Genomic DNA, 25,609 nt, shown 5'->3' on the forward strand with positions numbered 1-25,609 from the left:
GTAAAGGATGGGTCCTTTTACCAGAAAGCCAACTCCAAAAAAGCTTACGTAGCATTAAGAAGAAAAAAAAAAAGTCACAGAAGAAATTTTCAGATACCAAATCTCAATACTCTACAATTTAAATATACCTAATTTCACTAACAATGCACGCAAAGTCCAGCTCAGATATACCAAATACATCTCTCAGCTTCCTTTCCGCTCAGTTTTGCATTCCTACGTCCATCTGCGATGTTTGGTCTGGTGTGTCGGTTCTCCTTGGCATTCCCCACAATTCTTTCACAACTATTTCTGTAGGAGTTTCAAGGACAAGGAACTGCCACATGCAGCGAGTTCTTGCTGTCAAAAATATATTAGTCTTCAAATCAAAATTGAAAGTCGCACCCAAGAAAATCTTACAGATTCTTTCTTAACTGGCTATTGCTCCAAGATACTAGGAAGACCAGTATTTAATGAACAGAGAAAAAACCACCTGACGCCATTTAAATTTGTAAACTATAATTCAGAGCATTGCGAAAACAGATATTAAAGAGGCAAAAGGCCAACAAGCAGGGATGGATCTAGAGAGTATTATAAAGCAAGCTAAGCAAAATAAGTCAGAGAAAGACAAAGGTCATAGCATCTCACTCATATGCGGAATTTAAGGAACAAACGAACAAAGAAAAACAAGAAAAGACAAACCAAAAAACAGACTTAACTATAGACAACTGGTAGTGGGGGGGGTGATGGGAGTGGGGAGATGGGTGAAATAGGTGATGGGGATTAAAAAAGTACACGTATCTTGATGAACACTGAGTAATGGACAGAACTACAGAATACTGTACACCCGAAACTAATGTAACTGGCTACTAATCCAGTATCTTAACTATACTGGATTAAAAAAAAAAAAAAAAAGGCAAAAGACACCGAGCTGCTAAACAGCTAGACAAACTCTAGAGCTGGATTTTCTATAAAGAATAAGCATAATAGCATACGTGTTGAGCATATAGAACCTTAGATCATGCTCAGTGATTAACTGTCCAATGACAGAGGGGCGCCTGGGTGGTTCAGTTGGTCGGGCGTCCGACTTCAGCTCAGGTCATGATCTCACAGCTCATGAGTTCAAGCCTCGCATCAGGCTCTATGCTGATAGCTCAGAGCCTGGAGCCTGCTTCGGATTCTGTGTCTCTCTCCCTCCCTCTGCTCCTCCCCTATTCATGCTCTGTCTTTCTCTGTCTCTCAAAAATGAATAAACGTTAAAAAAAAAAAATTAAAAAAAAAAAACAAAACATCCAATGACAGATTATCAAGATCTTTACCAAACACTGTAAGTACATTTCGGTAACTGAGAGCTGATATGTAAGTAGTCAATTTGACAATATAAATTCTGCCAACAAGGAATAACCAAGACCATAAAACGAGATATAAGACCAATATTCCCAGCTTTGTAACTGAAACAGCATTCCTTCCAAATTTCGGAAAGCCATTTCTCAAAGGATTGGAAGAGGGACACGAAGGGGGACAGAGAACTTGGACTGGCATGGGACCTGATGTGTAATGGCACCGCTGTTGATAATCAACTCCAGAATGCAGACTCCACAGAAAATCGTTACCATGGAAGAATAAAGAAGACAGTAATATTAAAGCCAAATAAAAACTCCGCATTACACATGGGCTCTGGGAGCAACACTATCTCCACAGGGGTTCTAATTCCAGCGAGCATCATTTAGCATCCAGAAGGGCACTATTTCACTTTAAGGCAATTATACTGCTTTACTCAAAGAACTTGGTGCAAAGGCTGAAAATTAAAAACAAAACTTAATATCAAGTGCCGGTAAGGATGCTGAGCAGTTCCAACTGAGACATTGCCTGTAGGAAGGCAAAACCACAGGGCCACTCTGGAAAACGGTTTGGCAGGTTCTTATAAACATATACTCTCATATGGGCCGACAAACCCACTCTGAGGTCTCTCCCTCAGATAAGTCAGAAAAGCCTGGGTGTAAACATTTACAGTGGCATAATTTATAATCGCCCAAACCGGGAAATATCTCAGTGCTCCTCAATGGGTGGGTAGATTAACAACCCATGGTACTTCCTTACAACAGCAAGCTACTCATCAATAACAAACTATTGATACATACAACAATCTCAAATGCATTATGCTAAGTGAAAAAATTCAGACTCAAAAGGTTACATGGTGTATGATTCCACTCTTATGACACTCTGGAAAAGGCAAAACTAGACACGTGGTGAACAGATCAGCGGCTGCCAGGGGTTGAGGGTAGGAGGAGAGCCTGACTTGAATGGGCAACATGAGGGAATTCTCTGGGATGAGAGAACTCTTCTAGACCAGCATTACAATGGTGGTTACATGTGTATATATTTGGCAAAACTCAATGAATTGTACACCTGAAATACCAGTAAATTTTCTGTATGCAAAAGTAATTTTTAAAAAGAGAGAAAAAGCCCTCTGCCTTTTCAAGGATTTGTCATTTTTTTCCTTTCACCATCAAATTTGATGGCGAGTCTCCAAAATCAGTTCCATCTGGCCATCTATTAATCACTTAGAATCTGGTTCATCCCCCACTCTTGCACCAACAAGTGAAATTCCTCTCCTAGGGGGTCAGTGACTACCCGGTAACCACAGTGATGGCTTTTCTTTCATTCTTTGACTCCCTGACCTCCTGTCCTTCGCCCTTGGCAGGTGTGCTTTGCTCATTTAAAAAAAAATTATGTTTATTTTTGAGAGAGAGCATGAGCAGGGGAGGGGCAGAGAGAGAGGGAGACACAGAATCTGAACCAGGCTCCAGGCTCCGAGCTATCAGCAGACAGCCCGATGTGGGGCTCGAACTCATGAACTATGAGATCATGACCCGAGCTGAAGTTGGATGCTCAACCGACTGAGCCACCCAGGCGCCCCTGCTTTGCTCATTTATGCCCTTCCTATCTTTTTAGCTTCTCTGCCCATCTTCTTTATTGGCTCTTTCCCCTGCTACACTTTGAATGTCCTCCCACCCCTTTTCAGTTTCTCTTTCCAGGCTCTCCTTATTCTCCCGGCTTCAGTCATTATCCCCTTATGGAATGAATCCCAGAGTTCTGGCCTCTATTTTTGTCCCTCATCTCCATACTGCCTGTGCCCATTAGACATTTCTACCTGCATGTCTCTGTGTCTCTTACATGTCTTATAGAAATTGTTCTGTTTCTCCCACCCAAACCAGGTCCTCCTCGTGGATACTTTCATGCCACCCTTAAGCCAATGGGCCACACTCAAACCTGGAGTATAATCTTAAATGCCACCTTTTACCTGCATCCTTACACACATGCCTCAGTAGAATCTTGAATTAATTGTTCCCTTCCCATTTCCAACAGCTTGCCTCCATTTCTGTAGGAACCTCTGAGTTGGTCTGTATGTCGCTGAACTCTTTCTTATTAAATCCATCCTCTAGTCTACATGCCTACTTCGAGATGGGAAACAGCTGGGTAGACAACCAGATTTCGCTGATCTTCAAAGGTCTGGCTGATCTGTCTGGCTCCATGGACGTTCCCCATATGCTCTCACCACCCCGTGTTACCATTCTCAAGGCAGAGAAAGTCAACTGAAGAGAATGACTTTCAATGATGGACGGACTATGCATTCGTTAAAGGCACAGCTGAGCTCTTCTGTTGGACCCTGCAATCAAGCTTGCAAATTCATGAGTACAGAATTACTAATTAAGCATGTTTCAATCAAGATCTGTTATTCTCAAGAATCATCAACGGTTCACCACTGTCCACAGAATAACATACCAGCCTCTTAGCTTGACCTTTAACCACTCCACAATCTGGCCTCCATGGATCATCATTCCTAACTGATCTTCTAGGATTCTTTCATCCTGAGGCTCACACGAGTCAGTATGACCAAAATTTTGCTCTTTTCCATATTTGTAGCTTTTCCTCTCTTCCTTCCCATCCAACTTTATGTATCATTTACCCATTTTTTTCAGTGTTTATGTCCTCCCTAATGACCCAGCCAGAAGCAGTTCTTCCTTCACTGAAGTCCTCATGACCTGCAATTATTTATGAGTTGTTTCCCTTGCTAAGAAGGAGCGTGTCTTTGTCAACCTTCTAGCCACCATAATGCTTAATATATGCAAGGTACATATTTCTTGGTCAATTTATTCTAAGCCTCAATATCTTCAATTTTTAAATCAATATGAGACTTGAATTTTAAAAAATTTTCCCTTTCAAATGATTATTTTTTGTGCACCAGAAAGCAAAGGTGTTAGAAAAAAAATTTTTTTAGAGAACATGCCAATGTATATTAGTATTTCACACTCATGCCTAAATATTGATATAAAAAATCCGGGGCGCCTGGGTGGCGCAGTCGGTTAAGCGTCCGACTTCAGCCAGGTCACGATCTCGCGGTCCGTGAGTTCGAGCCCCGCGTCAGGCTCTGGGCTGATGGCTCGGAGCCTGGAGCCTGTTTCCGATTCTGTGTCTCCCTCTCTCTCTGCCCCTCCCCCATTCATGCTCTGTCTCTCTCTGTCCCAAAAATAAAAAAAAATAAACGTTAAAAAAAAAAAAATTAAAAAAAAAAAAAAATCCATGTTGCTGAGCACAGCTGCTTGGTCTAACACTTTCCTCTTTAACAAGATATAAAGTAAGAGCTAGTCACAATACAATGGGGAAAAAAGTTATCTAGCCACTTGAATGAAGCATCATGAACTTTAGGACTTGAATTTCAGACCGTTTTGAAATAAAATACCAAATTGGTAGTCTGAGTCCCTAACTTACAATGCTAATTTGCAGATATTTGTAGACCCTTTGAGCCAAGTGAAACCATAAAGATCACTTTAATGCAGTGAAGGTGGTGACCAAGATCACAAATAAAGCCCGTATTCTCTCACCAGATAGCCTGCTGAGGAGAGAAAAGCCCAATTCTAGGTTCTAATTCATTTCCCCCAAAAGAGTATCAACAGAACTTACAGATTACAGGTATTAACTTATTTCCTGTACATGAAAGTGTTTACTCATGAATTAGTCACATGCTGCTTCAAATTAGATCTTAATTCAGTAGGCTTATAAAAAAAGAAGCTATCGAGTTGGGAAAGGAGTTGTGCACGCTCACTTTCCACAGCTCTCAAGCATGAGCATAAAAACACTGAACACAGAAAGCTCGGACAGAGGCAGTTTTGTGAGTATCCATCTATGTGACTACTCAAAATAACGGCCTGAAGAAGGACTTGATGTCCTCTAGTGGTGAAATCCAAAACTTGCTTCCAAGTCCATTATTTTTTCATTTCTTGAGAACTGAAAAATATTCAAAATTTTGAATACTGAAAAATATGGTGAAAAAACTGTTCATCCTAAAGAAAAATGAAAACTTTTACCACAAGAAATGTGACTTGACTACTTTTAAGTAGAAGATAAATATATGCTGAGAGAAATATGGTTTTTAAATGTGGGATTACTATAGTACCTTTCAATATCCTTAAATGTTTCATTTTATAGGTGGTATACCACCAATTTTCAACCCATCTTTGACACACACATATATATCTACATACTTATGAATATTACAGGTCTTATTTTTATAACCACCTGAAACTCTAGTCTAAATTGTCCTAGGACTTAGTGGGTATCATGCTAAGTGAGATGAGTCAGACTGAGGAAGACAAATACCATATAATTTCGCTCATGTGTGGAATCTAAAAAACAAAACACATGCAAAAACAAACAAAAAGTACAACCAGACCTATAAATACAGAGAACTGATTGTTGCCACAGGGGAACGGGGTGTAGGCAAAATGGGTGAAGGGGAATGGGACATATAGGCTTCCAGTTACGGAATGAATAAATCACAGGAATAAAAGACACAGCATAGGAAATATAAGCAATGATATTGTAATAGTGTTGCACAGTGACAGCAGCTACACTGATGAGTATAACAACATAATGTATAGAGATGTTGAATCACTGTTGTGCAACTGAAAGTAATGTAACATTGCGTGTCAACCGTACTCAAAAAAAAAAAAACAAACCACACACACAAAAAAACTGTCTTAAAATTACACCAAATTTTTTGCACAGGTCTATAAAAACTAAGACATTTAAGAATGTACTTTACCTCGTAATAACCCAATCTCAATGAATGAATATACATAAAATGAATCCCTCAACAAACTTCCCACTTCAAGTAGCAATTTTCACCTCTTGATAAGTGATAAAAGACAGAAGTTCCCACCTCCTCCCCAAACACCCACCTCTCTGCAAACCTGTGATTGTTAAAAAAAAAAAAAAAAAATGACTTGCAGCATTTAGATGTGTACGATGTGAAATATGTTCATAAAAATAAAACACTACATTGGAGTCCTATATGCTGACGTAGGTAACATGTTTTAAATATATGGAAAACTTCTGAAATTGTTAAAATTCAAGCACTCCTTACTTGTTCACTCAAAATATTGCTACCTAGATTAAAAAAATACGTATTTTCACCTTTCTTCTATCTTTGGCATCTGCTCACATAGACACTTCTGAACACCAAAAGCATTAACTTAGGGCTAGAAAAATAGGAAAAATATGTGGGCCACAAATAAGTTGTACTTAAATCATAAGTACAATTACTCAAAAGACCATATATAAAATGTGTCCCTCGGAAACTGGTGTTTCTAGGCAAAGGCATGGAAGAATTTTTTTTCTATGAAGGAGATGGCAGCCAATTAAATTCCCCCTTCGTAAAAGAAAATCTTTCATTGATAGTCACATGAGTTGTATATTAATTGTTAGAAACACGACCAGTTCACTAGTTAACCTGCTCAGGTAATGAAACGCTAGTTTGCAGTTCACTCATATCCGAAAAAGTTGATCATATGCAGATTCTAGAAAACGGTTCTTTTGTTTATGTTTGTTTGACTATAAACTGGCTTGCGTGAACTTTCTGGAACATTTTTTTTTTTTTCAAAAGCAGTTACTTTGTGGGTATTAGGCACCAAACCATTTATACTGTAATGAGAACGCTGCCCTTCCGCTGCCCTCAGTTGGGGAGGGGCCCAACCCAGAGCGTGCAGCCCATCAAGTCTGATAAAACAATTACAAAGACATCTCTTAGGCCACCTCTTCCTCGGCCCAAATCAAAATAATGATCGCCCAATCTTTCAAACACATTAAGACAAAATAAACCACCCTACAGGAAGTAGCATGACTTCAAAGTAAACAAGTTCAAGACACCTTGTCAGACTTAACCTCAGGTATTTGGCTGAAAGGATTAAGTCATTAGACTTCAGATGCCCAAACTCCTCCTAGCAGTGCAGACACACTTCCAAAGATTGGTACAGGTTTTCTGGAACTTTCATATTAAAATAAGAGTATCATGTAAATCAAAAGGTCTTTTCTTTTTTAAAAAAGGTCTTTTTGGAGGGACAGGAGGGTCTCACGTTTAGGGAAACGATCGTTTCCGATTATGTGTGTAGGGAAAACGCATTGCAATTAAGAAGCCTGCAATGTGAATTCTTTTTAAAATAAGAAACTGCCTCATCGCCTCCATCCCAGGTGGAAGGTACTAGAAACGGTTTCCCGACCTAGAAGAGACTAGGGGAGAGGCGAGAATCTGCAAGTCAGTTTCTTAAGAAAAAGCTATTAAGAGTGGAAACGTCGTCTTCATACAAGATGGGGCTGGGGGAAGAAACTTTCGGCTTGTCTTGGAGATGTGAGCACCTGTCCCCGAGCGTTAATGTGGACGTCGGGGGCGGGGGTCGATGTGACCACCTGAGCCGACGTTCCTTCTACCTTGGGTTCGTGCATGGACCGCATAAAAACATGAACTCTGGGGGCGCTTTCATGTCAACAAAGGTACGAGTCCGACTATCCCGCACACGCAGGCCCCACCTTCCAGCAGCCAGCCCTGGCCCTCCCCACCCCGCGACCTCAGTCTGCCCGGGAGCGGGTCGCAACTGCGGACCCTGGGGCGGGGGCGGCCGCCGCTCGCCGCCGCGGGACCCTCGCGCCGGTGCTCGGCTGCGCCACCGGCGCCTGCGACCCCGACAGCCGGTGCGACCAGGGAAGGCGGGAGGGGTGCCAGAAACGGATAATCCTGTCGGTCGCACCTGGCAGAGGATTTTCCGGCTGGCTGTTTGGTTTGGGAGATACGATTTCCCCATGCAACTGAATGAGAGCCGAGTCGGCAGGTGGGAGGGGAGCGGCCAGCGTTTTCCCAGTTCCTCCTCCCGCCCGCGCTCGCTGGCGAGTTTCCACCTGTTGTGGGAAAGTCGAGGTGGAGCGTGAGAGGGGCGACCGGAACTGGGGCCGGCGGCGCTCGGGCACCGCGGGCCCGGGCGGCCGACGCGCGGCGGAGGGCGGAGGGCAGACGCGCTCCGAGCCCGGGTGCGCGGCGCGCTGGACCGGCCGTTCCGGGCCGCGGCCGGGAGGGGGAGGAGACCGCCGGCGCCCGGCGCGCGCCCACCCATTCCGCCGGCCGCCCCCCGCTGGCGGGACCCCCGGCTGCCCCCCGCCGTGCAGTCACCTGTTTCGCTCCGTACAGCGCCGTCGCCGTCCCTGTGGCTGTCGCCGCCAGCTCCTAGCTCCGCCATGGTGCTCCGATGACGCGCCAGGAGAGCCGCTCCGCCCTCTTCCTCGGCCTCGCTCCCGCCGGCCCCCCGCCTCCGGGGCCCGCGGCCCAGACAGGTGAGCGCCGTCTGGGGAGGGCGGAGGGTGGAGAGCGTAGGGAGGAGGGACCGGGAGCCGGCGCGCGACGAGCGGCTTGGGTCAGGCGCGCGGGCGCGCCCCCTCGCGGACAGGTGCGGCGTGGCAGACGCTCCGACGGGCACTACTGGGTGTCCGCAGAGAGAGCGGCGGCCGGAGCCAGGCACCAGGCCCGGAGCTTCTGCCTGCCGCTGAGACCGCTGCCGGCTCCTCGAGGTCTGGAGGGGGGTCGACGACACTCAGTGGCGCATGCGACTGGGACGGTCTGAGGACCAGCCCAGGCGAGGCGAGGGCAGCTGGACGCTCTGTTCCCCTCTGAAGTCTGAAGCTCAGTTTTGACTTCGCCCGGGGCTTTAGCTCATGGTGACAACTACAAGAATATAATGCCACGTGGAAAGCCGAAGTACACGGGCCAGATTCCACGCCGGTTCCGGTTTCTATCTGCTTTTTACGACGCCACTATCTTTTCACCAGACCTTTGTATCTGATGAGCCCCAGGGCACACAACTTAGGGATACTTGTGCCCAGTGATGTGGCTTCTTATTCTTCATTTCCGAGTAATAACTACCGCGTGACTTCTGGCTTGCTCAGGAAGACCAGGGAAAAAAGCAATAGGCAACAACATTTTTTTTTTTTAAAGAAACAGATTATTAGCCGAGGAGAAACCAATTTCTGCGCTATGAGGCAAATAAAGGATAAGTAACCAAATGCTGGGTGGGGGCGGGGGAGTAGCTTGCGTAAATGGAAACATAAGGAACAAAATTTGAGCAGCGACCAGTTCTGCCTGGCTGCACAGAAATGCACTCCCACAGTACAGTCTCTGTTGGTCGAACATAACCAGCAAGTTCCCAGCAATTTAAATCCCTTTCAAGGACTTCAGCAGAATCCATTGGAGACCCAAGAGAGTCTGGGAACAGTGTTGGAGTTCTTACTAGAATGACAGTTCTCACCATCCTTGGGTAAAAACCCACCATTCAGCTCAGAAGTAGCCTGTTTTTATTTGGTTTACTGGTTCTCCGGGTAGGTGGGGGTTTTGCTTACATAAGGGACACTGATGCCATGGTCTGGCATAGTGATCCATTACTATGGATTTTTCCCTTAGTGCCATTTCTTTATTTCTACTGATCATTTAGCTATGTGATCTTCTTAAATCATGTTCACACAACTCTTACCAGATGTCTAATCAACAAAAATAAAGTACCAGGTGGGTGGAGGCAGTGGTAGACCTCAGCTTGGATCTTAGCAAAGATATTTTTTACTACACGAAGTCATCAGAGTTTGAGACACTTTCCTGTGAACATCAGAAAGATACTTATTTGAATCTAAAGAGTTGAACTCTGGAAGACCATTGATTTACTACCTACTCAAGTAAGCCAGTGAATTCTTTCTTTGATATACCTCCTATCCCCTCCCTCCCCACTGAAGCAAGACTTATTGGGGTGTGTGTGTGTGTGTGTGTGTGTGTGTGTGTGTGTGTGTGGTTTTGTTTGTTTGGGATATGTGCTTATCTCTTTGTGCATTCTTTTGTTAATTTATGTTTCGGTCTGTCAGTTACACAAAAATTAGTGCTATAAGAAACACACCCAAATCTTACACTTAGGCCCTGAATACGCTATGTGTTTCAAACTTAGTGCAGTGTCTGTAACAGGGTGGTCTGCTGCATGAAAATGCAGTAAGGGATGACATCTGTTAAATGTCACACACCACCACGTTGTACTTTGTGCTGTACTTTACTTAGAATAGAGAAGCCATCTGTCTTGAGTCTCGACACTCATCTCAGAATCTCTTGGAATAATCAAGGTTCCCCTTTCCAGGGGAGGAGCCAGACCTCCTAATGCCATCCATCCCCCCTCCTTTCTCCTTGGAAACCTTCTTCCTCCCTCCCTTCTCCCTACTCCTAAAATGCAACTCTGTTCAGGGGCTTGAACCCAACAAGTACATTTAGGGCTCTTTGATTCTGGACATTTCTTTCCTTGACATCCCACCCTCGCAAATCTATTGTCCTACATTCTGTTCACCAAAGATAATAAATGTGTGGACTCTGGTGCCACTGTCTTATTATCATTGTTCAACCTGCTTTGTAAGCCTTTCTTGCCTGTCTATAAAACCTTTCCAGGTCACAAAATCAAATTTACCTATTATTTTTTAACCCATCATTCCCCTATACTTTCTGCTGCACTAGATCCCCTGATTGTCTTCCTGTTTGGCTTACACCACTGGCTGGTTTTTCTCATTCCTCTGTGACCAGTCCTTTTGCCTCTGTTGCGGATTGAAATTCCTCATTCCTCCCAAACCATTCACAAACCTTCCTTTTCCCAACATTTTAGGCCATAACCTTTCTATCTCTCATAGCCCTCATTTACTATGATCTCCATCAAGGTGACTCTTACACCCAGAATATATACCCTTAACCTCAGTCCTGACTTCCAGCAATACATTCTCAATGGTCTCTGCACATTTCTGTCATAATGCTCTGCCATTGATTCATCGCCTCAAATAAGCTCCCCTTCAAACTTACCTGTTTTTGAATTCTTCTCTTACTGACATAGCTTCAATCTATTCTTTCCTCTCCCTTGTCATCACTGCCCAAATCATAGTTCCCAAATCTTGTGAATGTATGGTTTTAATTCCACGCTCTCAATTCCTACTGCTCTAACTGCTACTAGACCTTCATTCACATCTAAAACAATCTCTGAAATGCTCTGTCCAATTTCTGTTCTAATTACCCCAACACACCTTCACTGGGTTCATCTTCCAGGAGAGGGACAGAGACAGAAAGAGAGAGGGAGACACAGAATGCGGAGCAGGCTCCAGGCTCCGAGCTCTCAGCACAGAGCCCAACATGGGGCTCGAACTCATGGACCATGAGATCATGACCTGAGCGAAAGTCGGATGGATGCTTAACCTAGTGAGCCACCCAGACGCCCCTCCCATTTCTATGTAATTAAATACCGACTCCACTTCCTTTCCTTTCCTGATATCATCCCCATCATCACCCTGAGCTCTCCACTTCCACTTTATATTTCTAGAACTCATATTTCCAGCCAAGTATAAATTAAGAGGAGTTAAAATTTTGGTATGCTCTAACATAATATAAAAGTTGTTCGCTTTCTCCGGAACATCTTGCAAATCCCTGCTTCCAGCCTTTGTTCCTGGAACTTTCTACCCCGATTGACTTCCCTGGTCCTGACTTACTGAATTCCTTCTTTCCGACGCCCAGGTTGAGGTGTCCCTCTTCAGTAGGTGCAAGCTACTCCCCCGCCCCCACCCAGCATTTACCCGCCCCATTTATGCAAGCTACTCCCCCGCCCCCACCCAACATTCCTTCTTTCCAACGCCCAGGTTGAGGTGTCCCGTTCCACCTGCCCTGGCTCCTGGTCAGCTTGTCCTCTGAAGGTCTCCAGGTTTTTGTGGGCTTGCATTCATCTACCCTTTAACATGGACTAAGTGTGATTTGTTATTGCAAATTTGTCTCTTCGATCTGATATGAATTACTTGGTGGCAAGGACTTTGTCTTCTGTTTCTCTATAGGGTGTTTCTAATGTCTGAAGCCACCAATTATTTTATTTGTTTACAAAGTACAGATGTCCTTGATGACATAATGCATACTGCATGCGTTCTGAACTTGATAGGCATCATGTAGATCTCTCCTCCTGCTGCTGCTACATTGCCTCACACATAGTAGGCATTCCAGTGGTTTAAATAATTCCTCCTCGCCAGACTGTTTTATGGAATGGCTTAGGAATGAATGAAACAAAATGTGCAATGACAGAACTTGGAGCAAGAGATCAAAATATGGTCCAAAAGAAACATGGCATCTACTTTTCCCAACAAATTCTGGTTTTATTTCTTGTATGAGACTACCACCACCCATGCATAACTGTTCAGTTACAAACCATCGTTCCAGGCACAGCTCTGGGTCTCACTTCTCTGGAAAGCTTTTCTTGGCCCCGCCCACCCCCACCCCTTGGCAGTCAGATGTAACTATAGTACTTACTATGTGTGCTGGTTGTTTGGTTTTACGTGTTCTGTTGTTCCACCTCTGACAGTGAACTTCACAGGGCAAGAACTGTGTCTTGTTCATGCACCCCAGTATGTAGTACCCAATAAGTATTTAATAAATACTTTTGGTTGAATGATAAGACATAACAGCAGCAGGCAGCGTCTGATTGCTTACTCTCTGGTAGGCATTACACTAAGCATCTTACCTGCACTATTTAAATCTTACAACAACCCTATGAGAAAGGTACATTATTTTCCCTATTTCAAATGAGGAAGATGAGTCTCGGAGAGTTAATTTGCCCAAGGTCAAAGGTAAGTGATGATTGTGCTCCAGGCCTACGTGTCTAGCCTCCTGCTACGTTACATGAACAATGAATAGTAACCATCTTACTACCATCTCTGTGGAAAGAGGCTCTCCCATTTCTCTCTCCAGGTGTCTCTTGGAGTAAGGAGGTGGGATTTGGTAGTGTTAAATCATTTTGCAGAACTTTTTTAAAGGATCTGCGAGCCTTACGCAGATCAATAAAAACAGTCTGTCTGTGGTGGTGGCATCGGTGTTTTTAAAAAAGCATCCCAGTCATTTTATTGTGAAGCTGGGTTGAGAATCACTGGCCCAGATTGATGCCAAATGCCTTTCAAGTGAAACCTTTAATGAAACTTGGGCCATAGTGGAACTGCCTTCTTTTGTGACCGAGGCCCAAAATTCTGACGAAAACCTAATGATGTTGGCCTAGGAATGTCTTATGAACCATGTAGGGATAGAGGAACACTTGCCCACAAAAATAGGGTGGGAGGAAGATACCAAGGAAAGACCATATCGATAAAGAATTGGTTGAAGATGAGTAGCTTGATGCTATATACAATCTTTTTTTAAATGTTTATTTATTTTGAGAAAGAGAGAGAGGGAGAGAAGGAATCCCACGGGGCACAATCTCACAAACCACAAGGTGAGATCATGACCTGAGCCAAAACCAAGAGTCGGATGGTTTAACCAACTGAGCCACCCGGGCACTCCTTGATCCAATATGCAACCTAAAAGAAGCACCGAAGCATTAGAATTGGGGATATGGACTGTGGCTTAATTAAGAATTACACTGTGTCTCAGGATGAGTGAAATGACCTATCATTTAATTTATATCTCCCCTCCTTTGAAATTTCCCCACAGGATACAAGAGGCAACTATCTGTCCTTGGGATTGGGCTGTAAAAGAAGATGCAGCTATGCTGTTACAAGTATCAAATGAGAAAATAACGGTGAGAACTTTCTGTGCAGTCTAATGCAATATAAGATATATTGGACCTTGATTTTCACATAGAAATAAAGATGACTCTTGTTTTATCAAAGACCGTTATATACGTATGGGTCAAGTCATGATACGTGAAGCTCTATGTTATTTCTATCTTGCATAATAAACAGGTAGGTTCCTCTGTATCTAAGAGGTGTGTTTATCTCATCCATCTATCTAGGAGTTTCAGACTTCACCCTGTTAATATGGGCAGTCTGAGAAAATGGAATATTCACCTTAAAATAGAAACAGTTCCCTGAAATATGAGAACTAAAACTAAGGAGACAGAAAATGCAGGGTGTTCTCCACTGGGATGCTATCTGCAGACCCTCTGAGGTATACAATAGTCATTCAAGAGAACCTGGAGCCTTGAGAAAAACACAGGAACCTTCTTTTATATAAATTCTTTTTGTCTTCCTCCTCTCTCTTACCACCCTGTGGCCCTGAGAGACAACTTGCATATCAATTTTGTTCTTTGATTACCTGAACAGAAGACAGATTCTATTTAATATTAGAGCAGGAGAAACAACCAGAAATTTGACACAGCAGTTTGTCAAAACAAAATAAGAATTCCTTAGAATTTATCAAACAGTATGTGAAGAGTCTTTTTTATTTACTAGAGTAAATATGACACAATGGATAGCTTTAGAACAAGCTAACATTACTATGGTTCAGGCATGTGCAACTGGTACAGTTCAGTAGTACATAAACGACTCAAATGTACTAGGGGCCAGAAACTTAAATTACAAAATATAGTCGATATTACAATTAATACAGATATAGGTAAGTAAAAACCATTGCTTTCAGATTCTGCACACTTAAAAAAAAAACACATAAACTTTATACAATAATTGAAATTATGCATTTCTACTCAGAGTATCTTACAAACACACATAAGCCTACAAAGTCATGGTCACATTTTGGTTTTGTTCCAGTGATGCACAATCCCATGAAATGTTCTGTTTCGTGTGAAATAAACATTGGGCTGAGGTGCAACAGGTGCCGAGTTAAAAATATCTCCATAAAAATGTTTAGACTAAAATAGTCCTCAGCATCCTAATGTGTAGGATTATTTTTGGAGAGTCCTTACAAAGAGTCCTTATGAATTCTAGAAATAGAAGCAGTTCAGTGTATTTTGTCTTTTTTTTCTTTTTTAACACGAGTAAACAAATACTGGATTTAAAGTGCAGCTTCTTTCTCCTCTCCCTCCCCCAAGAAGATCCATTCTGTATTGCTGGAGTCTCCACGGAAGGTTGGAAACAAACTGAGCGATGGTCAAGTCTGTTTGTCTCGAAAGTCAGTGATGGCCTTCCACAGCGTGCAGAGTATTCCTCCCCTGGTTAGAGACACAAGGACATGATGAAGACGACACCCTATTTGGAAGACTGCCCTTGATACAGAATAGTGATTCTTAGCCTCTAGCTGTTCTGATCAGAACATGAAGATCCAACGTCTTACCAGTCATCGTGCATTCTTTTTGTGCCTATTTTCTGGTCAGCCCTACGTGCCTTTCCTTTCCGCCTCCACAAACTAGCAGGTCCTAAAGCATCATTTTATTTTTAAAAATTTTTTAATGTTTATTTTTGAGAGAGAGAGAGAGCGAGAGCTGGGGAGGGGCAGAGAGAGAGAGGGAAACACAGAATCTGAAGCAGGCTCCAGTCTCCAAGCTGTCAGCACAGAGCCCCCTGTAGGGCTTGAACCTACGAGCCGTGAGATCATGACCTGAGCTAAAGTGAGACACTGAACCGACTGAGCCACCCAGGCGCCCCATCCCAAAGCATCATTTTAGATTTCTAGCAGTCCTGGAATGCGTCTTTACGCATATGCTTGGCCTGACAGAAAAAACTATCCTAAGAAACCCTATCAGGTTATACAGGGCATGTGGATGGCAAATCAGCACCTATCCTAATATTTCTAATAGGTATGGCACAATCACGAACTAAATTAGAGCATTTGTTAAAAGCAGCTTTAAAAGAATCTCATGGTCTCAGTCTGCTGTATTATCAATAAATTCTTTTAGTTGATTTGCATTTACAAATATAGAAATACTGGTTATAAGAGTGCCCAGTAAGAGCCTGGTCCAATAGACACAGTTTACCCAGAGCAGGTGAGAACCGGAGAGTGGAGCTCAAGTTCCCTCAGCTGGTTAGAGCTGGCGAGGGGCCCAGCAGGGACAGGAGCCCAGACTTCCCTGCCCAGGGCACCTTCTCCATTATGAAAAAAGAATAGAGAGGTGGTACCTTAGTCTCAGGCATTTTAAATCATCACGTGTAACATAGTAGAGAACATCCTCTAGTGAATAATCCTCAGCCAGAAACTGTGGAGAAGGTAGAATATGCACAAATGTCAGATGTTTTGCACACCTTTAATAAATAGTAAACTCTATCCATAATATAGACATGGGCAATCATTTAAAAGTAAACCTAAAAGGGAATCTACTAAAAAACATAATCTTCTGGAATTATTAGGGAAAAGTACTGCCCCCACCCCGTTATAAAATAATTACAAAGAAATACATCAGTATGACTTCCGAGTGCGTAAAGATTAAATGCAACACAATTTTGGAATGGCCTTTTAATGAGTAGATAAAACTCATTTGTAATTACATCTGCTGCTTATAAGAGAAGGTTTGTATTTTAGAGGTTTGTTGCTGTGTTTATTTTTCTCAAGTGGATAAAAAGTGTTCCTGGAAAGGTATTGTTTATACTTAATTTCTGAACTTATTTTTCACAGCTAATAAAAGGTATTTTCTAATAATTACTATATAATCAGAGTCCTGAATTTAAACTGAAGCTTTAATTTTTAATTTAAAAAGGTGGGCAATGATTTAGTGGATCATCAGTTACTATTCCTTAATTGTGATTTGAGTTTTAGCTCCAGGAATAAATATTTTGGACAACTTGAATGGACGCATGATTCCCCAGAAGCAAGAGAGTTATTTAAATTTATTTAGCAGTAGCTTGTTCAATGCAGATTTCTAAGGAAACTCTAAATTTTATCTGGTAAATCAATAAATTATCAAGTAAAGAGAAAAGATATCTTTATTCTTATTTAAAAAAATTAAATAGAAAGCTAAAGTTTTAATGTAATATTGTATTGGGGCCGTTTCTATAAAAAATATAACTTCTTATTGTGTTTATGCGCATATACGTGTATGTCTGTGTGTATGTGTATATACATGTATGTAATCTTAAAATGTAAGTGCTATTCATGCTGATTACCAAAGTCTGTAAGGAGCAGACGGGAATTAGGTTATTATAGATATAATATGGTTTAGAGGGAAAGTGTTTGTTCCTGACACAGGTTGACTGCCTAGATTTATTTTATTAAGCATCAATATAGAGCTACTGCCCGGCAGAGTCTAACAATGTTGCAAGAAAATTAAAAAGTTAAACAAAAGAGAGAATTAGAAACTTGAAGATTTTAGTTTTGTCTTGATTTTTCCATTCATCCTTATTTTCAATTCAGAAATATAAAAACCCTTAGGGGTCCTAGACCACAGAGCTTTTGCCCGCCTCCCTGTCTTTGCACATACTGTGTGCCTAGCCCCGAAAGATTTTCCCTTCTCACCTGCCCCTCCCCCAATATACATACAGACAGCCTGGTTTCTTCCTACATACTCCTTTAGACTTGAGCTCATTCATCACCTCCTAAGAGAACATTTCTCAACCTCTCCCTCTCTCTGTCTCCTAACTCCTGATAACCTTTCCTGCATAGAGTTTACCAGGGTATCCTTACGCTTTATCTGTGGAATTATTTGGTTTCCATCTGCAGATGCTAGCCTGTAAGCCGCAGGAGGGCAGGCCTGGGCCTGAGTTGCTCACCAGGGTTCATGCCCCATGCCTCGCACGCGGTAGGCATTCAACATTATGAAGCAAAAGAAAAGCTTGTCCCACAGGCAGTTTTCTTTACCCGACTTATAGTGTCTTCATCAGCTCCCTTTTCTCTCAGCCATTCAGCAAGTTCAGACTCTTCAGCATTTGTGCCCAGAGAATCCCGGTGACACACAGGCACTCCAGGAATATCTAGGACAGAATTAGCGAGGGAGGGACATTCTTAGCTGCTCTTAACAGAGGTCATCTGAGACCCTCCCACCACTCAAGAGACATTTATTAATACTTTAAAAGATTTTGCTCAGAGTATAATAGAATTGAGATTGGCAGGATACGTGGTAATATAAACAAATTCTTAAAGACTACTAATAAATGGAGAGGCAGAAGCAATAATGTAATGATACCCCACCTCATACTTTCATATCAAGTTTATTTTCTTAGAATAAACTCATTGCACCAAAATTGTACTGTGTGTTTTTCATGCAACAAACATGAGCATAGTTAGTAGAGAACCACATAATTACATAATGGTCTCTTTTTTCACTATTTGCAACAATATGGAAAAAAAAAAACAACATAGAATATATAAGATACAAATGCAAAAATGACAAAAATAGTATTATTTTTATTCTAGTAATCTCATTGCAAAAATTTTAAAAAGAAATAAAGACCAAAGAAGCAGAGAGCCCTATTTACCTCAAATAATCTCAGGAAAACATGACCATGAATCATTATTTGAAATTAAGGCATATCAAAATTACAGTTTGCTACAATTAAGAATTGGACATTTTTAAAAAGCAATTTCTGCTTGTAGCTGTGGTACAAGTGACAGGTGCCAATTAAGCCATGAAATAAAACTGCCCATTGGCTTTCTCAGCTTTTTGTGGCCGCCTGGTATAACGGGGTGACTTTAACATTTTCTGTTATTCACCTATTGGTTGGGACTTAAGCTTCAGGTGTTTAATTTCGTGGTCTTTTTCTTCAATAGCTTGATGAAGGAGTGCTTGTAATTCTTTCTCTTTCTGAACCAATTCTTCCAGTAATCTGAAAAATAAAATTATATATATATATTTTTAATTTGTTAACATTTATTTATTTTTGAGAGGGAGAGAGAGCATGCGCAGGGGAGAAGTGAAGCAGGCTCCAGGCTCTGAGTGTCAGCACAGAGCTGGACGCGGGGCTCAAACTCGTGAACGGTGAGATCATGACCTGAGCTGAAGTCAGACACGTAACCGACTGAGCCACCCAGGCACCCCATGAAAGAGAAAATTCTATCAGTTGACAGGATAATAAAGCTGGAGTAGCCAGAGTGACCTTCTAGATCTAGATATGGGCTTTTCAAGCTATAAGGAACACAGACCCTGGGATTTTATTGAAATGCAGATCCTGTTCCAGTAGTTCTTGGGGTAGGTGTGAGATTCTGCATTTTTTTTTAGGCTTATTTATTTTTTTAGTAATCTCTACACTCAGCGTAGGGCTCAAACTCATGACCTGGAGATTAAGAGTTGCATGCTCTTGACTGAGCCAGTCAGGTGCCCTCAGATTCTGCATTTCTTTTTTTTTTTTTTTAATTTTTTTTTTTTTTAACGTTTATTTATTTTTGAGACAGAGACAAAGCATGAATGGGGGAGGGTCAGAGAGAGGGAGACACAGAATCTGAAACAGGCTCCAGGCTCTGAGCTGTCAGCACAGAGCCCGACGCGGGGCTCGAACTCACAGACCGCGAGATCGTGACCTGAGCCGAAGTCGGCCGCTTAACTGACTGAGCCACCCAGGCGCCCCCAGATTCTGCCTTTCTTTTTTTTTTTTTTTTTTTTTTTAATTTTTTTTTTTTCAACGTTTATTTATTTTTGGGACAGAGAGAGACAGAGCATGAACGGGGGAGGGGCAGAGAGAGAGGGAGACACAGAATCGGAAACAGGCTCCAGGCTCTGAGCCATCAGCCCAGAGCCTGACGCGGGGCTCGAACTCACGGACCGCGAGATCGTGACCTGGCTGAAGTCGGACGCTTAACCGACTGCGCCACCCAGGCGCCCCAGATTCTGCATTTCTAATGAGGTCCCAGGTGACACTCCTGTTGCTTGGCCACAGATCACCCCTCCCCCACCCTCATGTTAAAGTAGCAAAGCTCTAGAAGACTTGCACTTCCAGTCAAGAATTCAAAATCTCCACCCTGACTGCCAAAATCTTCAGAGATGTTTTATTGTTTCCTTTTATGACCATAAATGGCAAACAAATAGATATATAAAGTAAAATAAAATATATATAATATTAACAGACCTATATTTTACATGTATGACATCAAAAAAAAAAAGATGATGGACGATATAATAATCAATGCAAAGCAGAAGGACAGTCATTTTTTTTTAACAGGGAAAATGTGAGAACTAAACCATAGATGAGATCACCTATAGTACCCGGCATATAACAACTACTCAGTAAATGTTAACGGTTGTTGCTAGGATTGTTGTAGGCATTCCTGTCCTTCCTCTGCCTCCCAAGGAGGCTGGTGACGGGTAAAGGGATAGCTGTGTTCCTGGTACATTCGGTTCTTAGTTGACACCCGATGATACATTCTCCAAAGAAACAAAGAGAAACATATTACTGATGGCATAGTTTTGCCCATGAAATGTTCACTGTGCAGTGGAGAGCTACGTGGACACCTGCTCACCATTTCTAACACCGTTCTCTGAAAAAAAATTCCAAGTTAGGAAGGGAGATGCTCTGATTTTTTTAGGAAACTACCTTTGGGTAACTAGGATTCAGAATTCCAGAAAGTTAAGGTACATAGTTATTCATAAGATCATCAGGATAAATTGTCGTGTACCCTACAGCTCTTAGCAGGCTATTTGTTTTGTTTTCTGGGTAAGGAGAGACTGAAGTCAGGACCAGATGCCGGTCCAAAAGTTTGTTTCTGCTTCAGCTGACATGCTCTGAAGGCAACACAGGCCCAACTGAAAGTCAGCCCCGAGCTTGAATCCTGGCTCAGCCACACCTTTCCTGTGTGAACTTTGACAAATTACTGAGCGCCTCTCGGCTTCAGTTTTCTCATCTGTGAAACGGAAAAGTAAAACTTCCCTTAAGAGTTACTGTGAACGTTAAATGAGACAGCAGTAGCTAACAGGCCAAGGGCAGTGCCTGGCTGGCAGAGAGGGCAATTCTGTTTCCTCCTGCAGCCTCAGGCCCTGGGAAAAGAGCCCTCCCAGGGCTCACGAGGGGTTCCTTCTCCTTTCCCACAGGACACAGATGTGAGGCCCTTGGGAGAAGGGATCAGGGTAGCATTAGGCAGCAGAAGTGGGACAAAAAGAAAAACTCTTGACAGGCAGCCAAAGAAGGTGGCTTGAGGAAGACTGGCTGTTTAAAGACAACTGCGGAGGGGCGCCTGGGTGGCTCAGTTGGGGAAGCGTCTGACTTCAGGTCATGATCTTGCGGTTCATGAGTTCGAGTCCTGCATCAGGCTCTGTACTGACAACACCCACCCTGGAGCCTGCTTCACATTCTGTCTCCCTCTCTGTCTGCCCCTCCCCCACTAGCGCGCACGCACTTTCTCTCTCTCAAAAATACATAAACATTAAAAAAATTAAAAAAAAAAAGACAACTGCGGGGTAAGCTGCACACAATTAGGTGGACTGAGCAGTAGGAAGCGAAATCGAGAGGAAAGCAGAGGCTCAAGGGAGAGTTTTATCTACGCCAGCAAGAGGCAAATTCGAAGAAATGGATAGCAAGCTCAGCACGAATTTTTAAGTGGGCAATTTGTTGGTTTTGTCTTCCTTGCTAATTTACATGTATGGAATAGTGATGAATATTCCGTTGTTTTTGTTTTTTGTTTTTTTTTTTTTTTTTTTTTAATAGTCTTAAGAGTTTATTATAAACTAGTTTCACAGGCCACAAGGAAGTAAAAGGACTATGTACAGCCTTACGGGAAACAGGCAGGGAGCTGAGGAGGGCCAAGATGAGTCTAGGGCCTTGGTGGGCGCATTCCCGGGGGAGGGGGCCCTGATGGTTTTTGTTTTTTTTTAAGAACACAGTGACTTTTTCTAGAATTTAACCTATGTGTGTCTGGACTAGATATTTTATTTTTACCTTTAAAAGCCAGAACCTAACATTGGAAGAAGGGCACTGACAGGCCACTTCATTTGTCCCAAATCCAGCTCTCAAAAATTATTTAAGAACATATCCAACCTAGGCCATCAGTTTTATTTTTCCTTTGCCTACAAGTTAACAGGGAAGTTCTGCAAAATTAAGGCAATTGCCTGCCCCTCTGTTCTAGAAAAGCTTGGTAAAGCCATCTGCCCTGAGGTTGATTTTTTAACTCAGATGGGTGGGGGTGGGTAATTCTGGAATCGTGTCCTAGATAAACAGTCAGCTCTGGCTGAGTTAAATTTTAGCTAACTCTGCATTATCGTCCTGCATTACTGTCCCAATAATTGCCATCAAGTGAATTATTTCCAGAACATTTTATGTAAACATATAGGGAAATATAAGTAAAATATGCATTCTAAAGCCATCCTGTTATTTTCCCCATTTGGTATTATTATCGGTGATCTAATAATCAAGAGCTGGATAAACCTGATTTACTTTGATCAGTGATTGTCCTAAATATAAGCTTAAGATTTCTTTTTTTTAATATGAAATTTATTGTCAAATTGGTTTCCATACAACACCCAGGGCTCCTCCCAACAGGTGCCCTCCTCAAAGCCCATCACCCATTTTCCCCTCTCCCCCACCCCCCATCAACCCTCAGTTTATTCTCAGTTTTTAAGAGTCTCTTATGGTTTGTCTCCCTCCCTAACTTCTTTTTTCCCCCTTCCCCTCCCCCATGGTCTTCTGTTAAGCTTCTCAGGATCCACATAAGAGTGAAAACATATGGTATCTGTCTTTCTCTGTAGGACTTATTTCACTTAGCCTAACACTCTCCAGTTCCACCCACATTACTACAAAAGGCCATACTTCATTCTTTCTCATTGCCAAGTAGTATTCCATTGTGTATATAAACCACAGCTTCTTTATCCACTCATCAGTTGATGGACATTTAGGCTCTTTCCATAATTTGGCTATTGTTGAAAGTGCTGCTATGAACATTGGGGTACAAGTGCCCCTATGCATCAACACTCCTGTATCCCTTGGGTAAATTCCCAGCAGTGCTATTGCTGGGTCATAGGGTAGATAAGCTTAAGATTTCTAATGTGAGGGCCACAACCTTTCCTAAACACTAAATCTAACATTTCCTAAATCTAACATTTCCTCTAAGTTTATTTGGCAACAGATGGACCTCTATAGACCAAGTGATCTTCAACTAAAAACTACAGACGTGATCAATCTCTCGTTTCCACTGCTTAGTACTAGAACAGCTGCCCTTTTTTTTCATGCATGAGGTGATATTACTAGAAACAGAAAAAGGAGGCTCATAATCCTACATATTTCACAGATGTAAGTGTAAATACGTAGAGAACTGTGTGGGCTGTTGTGAAAAGGCAACCATGCTCCTAATGCAATGAAGAAACAGGGCAAATTGTAGCCTTTTCAGCAGAGATGGGAACACGTGGCAGGCAGGCCCTCAGCCAGCTGCTCCCCTCAGAAAAGCAGCCCTGAGGGGCCGTGGATGGCATGGTGCAAATATGGCGGACAGAGGACATGGACAGGGTGTAAGCCAGGAGAACTCTCGTCGTCTAAGGAGAGAAGGAAAAGGCTGCATTCAGGACAGGCAGGTTCTATTGACATAAGCCAGGGTATATAGACAGAAGGTTTTAGGGCCAGAGAAGCAAATACACCAGCTTACTGGTAAATAATGTAGCTTTATTGCATGTATAATTCTGACCATGGGTGGAGGAGGAGTTGGGGATGGTCCAGAACAGTAAGGAGCGAACATTCCTCCTCCAGAGATCAGACAGGGGTATTAACAACAGCTCATTCAGGATCGGACCACAGAGGATAAACTAAAAAGAAACATGACTAAAGTTAACACCTACTCTAATGGACGCAGTGTCGTGATTGGGGTGCTGTCTGACAAGAGGAGGAAATGAAGGACACTAAGGATTTTGAAGGAAGTCTCAGAGGAGAAAAGATTCAAATTCTTCCACTAAAGTAGTAATGATGCCCAGTAAGAGCTGGGTTTCAGAGGACAAGATTAAGATCTGGAAGTCAGGGAGAAAATTTCCCTTTTTTCAGAAAGATTTTGCTCTATGCAAACCATAGATGATACATATGGATTTACTTAGTCATGCAACCAAAATTTCCGTTTCTGAGTATAGGATGAGCTTTACTGTTCGTACTAAGCTTGGCATTCAAGCTTAACTTTAAAAACTTAAAACTCAAAACTAGAAATAAAATATGTTTATCTCCCTGGTGAACAACTAAGATTTTCAACTAAATATTTGAACTTCTATTGATTCACGCCCCCCCCCCGCAAAAAAAGGTTTTTACTCTAAACTGTAAACCCAGAGTCAGAAAGTCAGTTGCCCACATTGTCAACTGAAGCTATAAATCAGCACCAGGAAGCTATAAATCAGCACCAGGAAGCTATAAATCATAGACTCAGCCCCTGAACTGTGCCAACATCTGTGAAGAACAGGAAATATTTACTCTTCACTTAATCACCTTAACATGTGGATTCTATATTACCAAATTCTCAAAGAAAAATTAAAGTCCAGATATGACACAGCATATTCCAAATGAAACAGAATCCTAAATGCAATCAACTGCTCATTCTTTCAAGGTTCTGAAATGCAAAGCTTTAGCACCATTAAATGTATCTTTTCAAAAGCAGACATCTTCCTCTCCTAAAAGAACTGGATATTCCAAATCACAGGCTTTCAAGAACATGAACTTTCTGTCTTTCAGCTGTCTCTTGGATGATACATGCTGCTCTGATTCTGTGTCCAAGATAGTCTCTGAAGTTACAACTATTGTGAAAATCTCAGTGTACTTGGAGATAAATCAGTAATCAAAGGAATGGTGCTGAATAAGGCTTGAATTGGTAGAAGAAGCAGAAAATGATTTTGATTAAGGAGACAATGACAAACCACTCTTGTTTGATCAAGAAAGGTATCAAGCCAAGTTTACGTGAATGGGACAAAGGAATCCTATTTTGTATTCTCTGTGGACCAAACTGTAAAGAAAACCTAAATGCACTTACATAAGAGTAAGGGAAAAGAAAGCCACTCACGTGAAAATAGGACTTACCTATTAGTTTCTATTTTCATCCTTCCAAGCTGCACATTGAGTGATCGGTGAGCATTTTGGGAGTCATGGGATACAGTAGAACTGAGCGTGCTCACCCCTGAGGTAGCCACGGCATCTTCAATGACAGCATGAGGTCTTTGGACGGTTTGGTTTGAAGGCTGTTCCTCACGCTCATCTTCCGCATCCAAGTCTTCTTGATCCGCGGTATCACTCTCAGATGCGAGGCTGAAATGTGGCCTCAGTTCTGTGAGGCGTAATATCAACAACAGTGTTAATAAAATATGACTAATTCATTTCCTAAGACATGAATGTCCTCTCCCCTGCTATCAATATGGATTCCAAAATGCTTTTCCAAAAGTAGGGATGGATTTTTGTGCGTTAATTTATGCTTTCTTTCCCAGCGAATCGGCAAAATTCACATGATGTATTAACTCAGAATGATCTAATTCACACAGAAGAAAAATGATCACACTGCACATAAGATATGTGGGAAAATGCTAAAATCGGAAAGGCAATTATGTAAAAACCTGTTAACATAAACATTTGTTTATGCAAGTGAAATTCATTTTTTAGATTATGTAATATCTGGCAACTATTAACTACGACATTCATAATCTAAGTGAAATCAGGGTGGCAGGATCTTGACTCCACA

The 25,609-nt window shown here is 42.2% G+C and overlaps 2 protein-coding genes across 5 annotated transcripts in view; both read right to left on the bottom strand.

Annotated features, from left to right (window-relative positions):
* MAP7 (microtubule associated protein 7) overlaps positions 1–8,578 on the bottom strand; it is a 176,157-nt gene extending 167,579 nt beyond the window's left edge. For both annotated transcript variants that reach the window (XM_032593255.1, XM_030316425.1), the window contains exon 1: positions 8,477–8,578. In XM_032593255.1, coding sequence (XP_032449146.1) covers positions 8,477–8,543 — 67 coding nt within the window. In that variant the 5' untranslated portion in view covers positions 8,544–8,578. The remainder of the gene's footprint in view (positions 1–8,476) is intronic.
* Positions 8,579–14,522: 5,944 nt separating this feature from the next.
* Positions 14,523–25,609, bottom strand: part of MAP3K5 (mitogen-activated protein kinase kinase kinase 5) — a 207,747-nt gene continuing 196,660 nt past the window's right edge. For all 3 annotated transcript variants that reach the window (XM_030316420.1, XM_030316419.1, XM_030316421.1), the window contains 5 exons: positions 24,958–25,201; positions 18,707–18,819; positions 17,855–17,967; positions 16,183–16,259; positions 14,523–15,278 (listed from right to left, as the gene is read on the bottom strand). In XM_030316420.1, the coding sequence (XP_030172280.1) occupies positions 15,218–15,278; positions 16,183–16,259; positions 17,855–17,967; positions 18,707–18,819; positions 24,958–25,201 (608 nt within the window). In that variant the 3' untranslated portion in view covers positions 14,523–15,217. The remainder of the gene's footprint in view (positions 15,279–16,182; positions 16,260–17,854; positions 17,968–18,706; positions 18,820–24,957; positions 25,202–25,609) is intronic.

Source organism: Lynx canadensis, chromosome B2 (assembly GCF_007474595.2).
Source record: "Lynx canadensis isolate LIC74 chromosome B2, mLynCan4.pri.v2, whole genome shotgun sequence".
NCBI lineage: Eukaryota > Metazoa > Chordata > Mammalia > Carnivora > Felidae > Lynx > Lynx canadensis.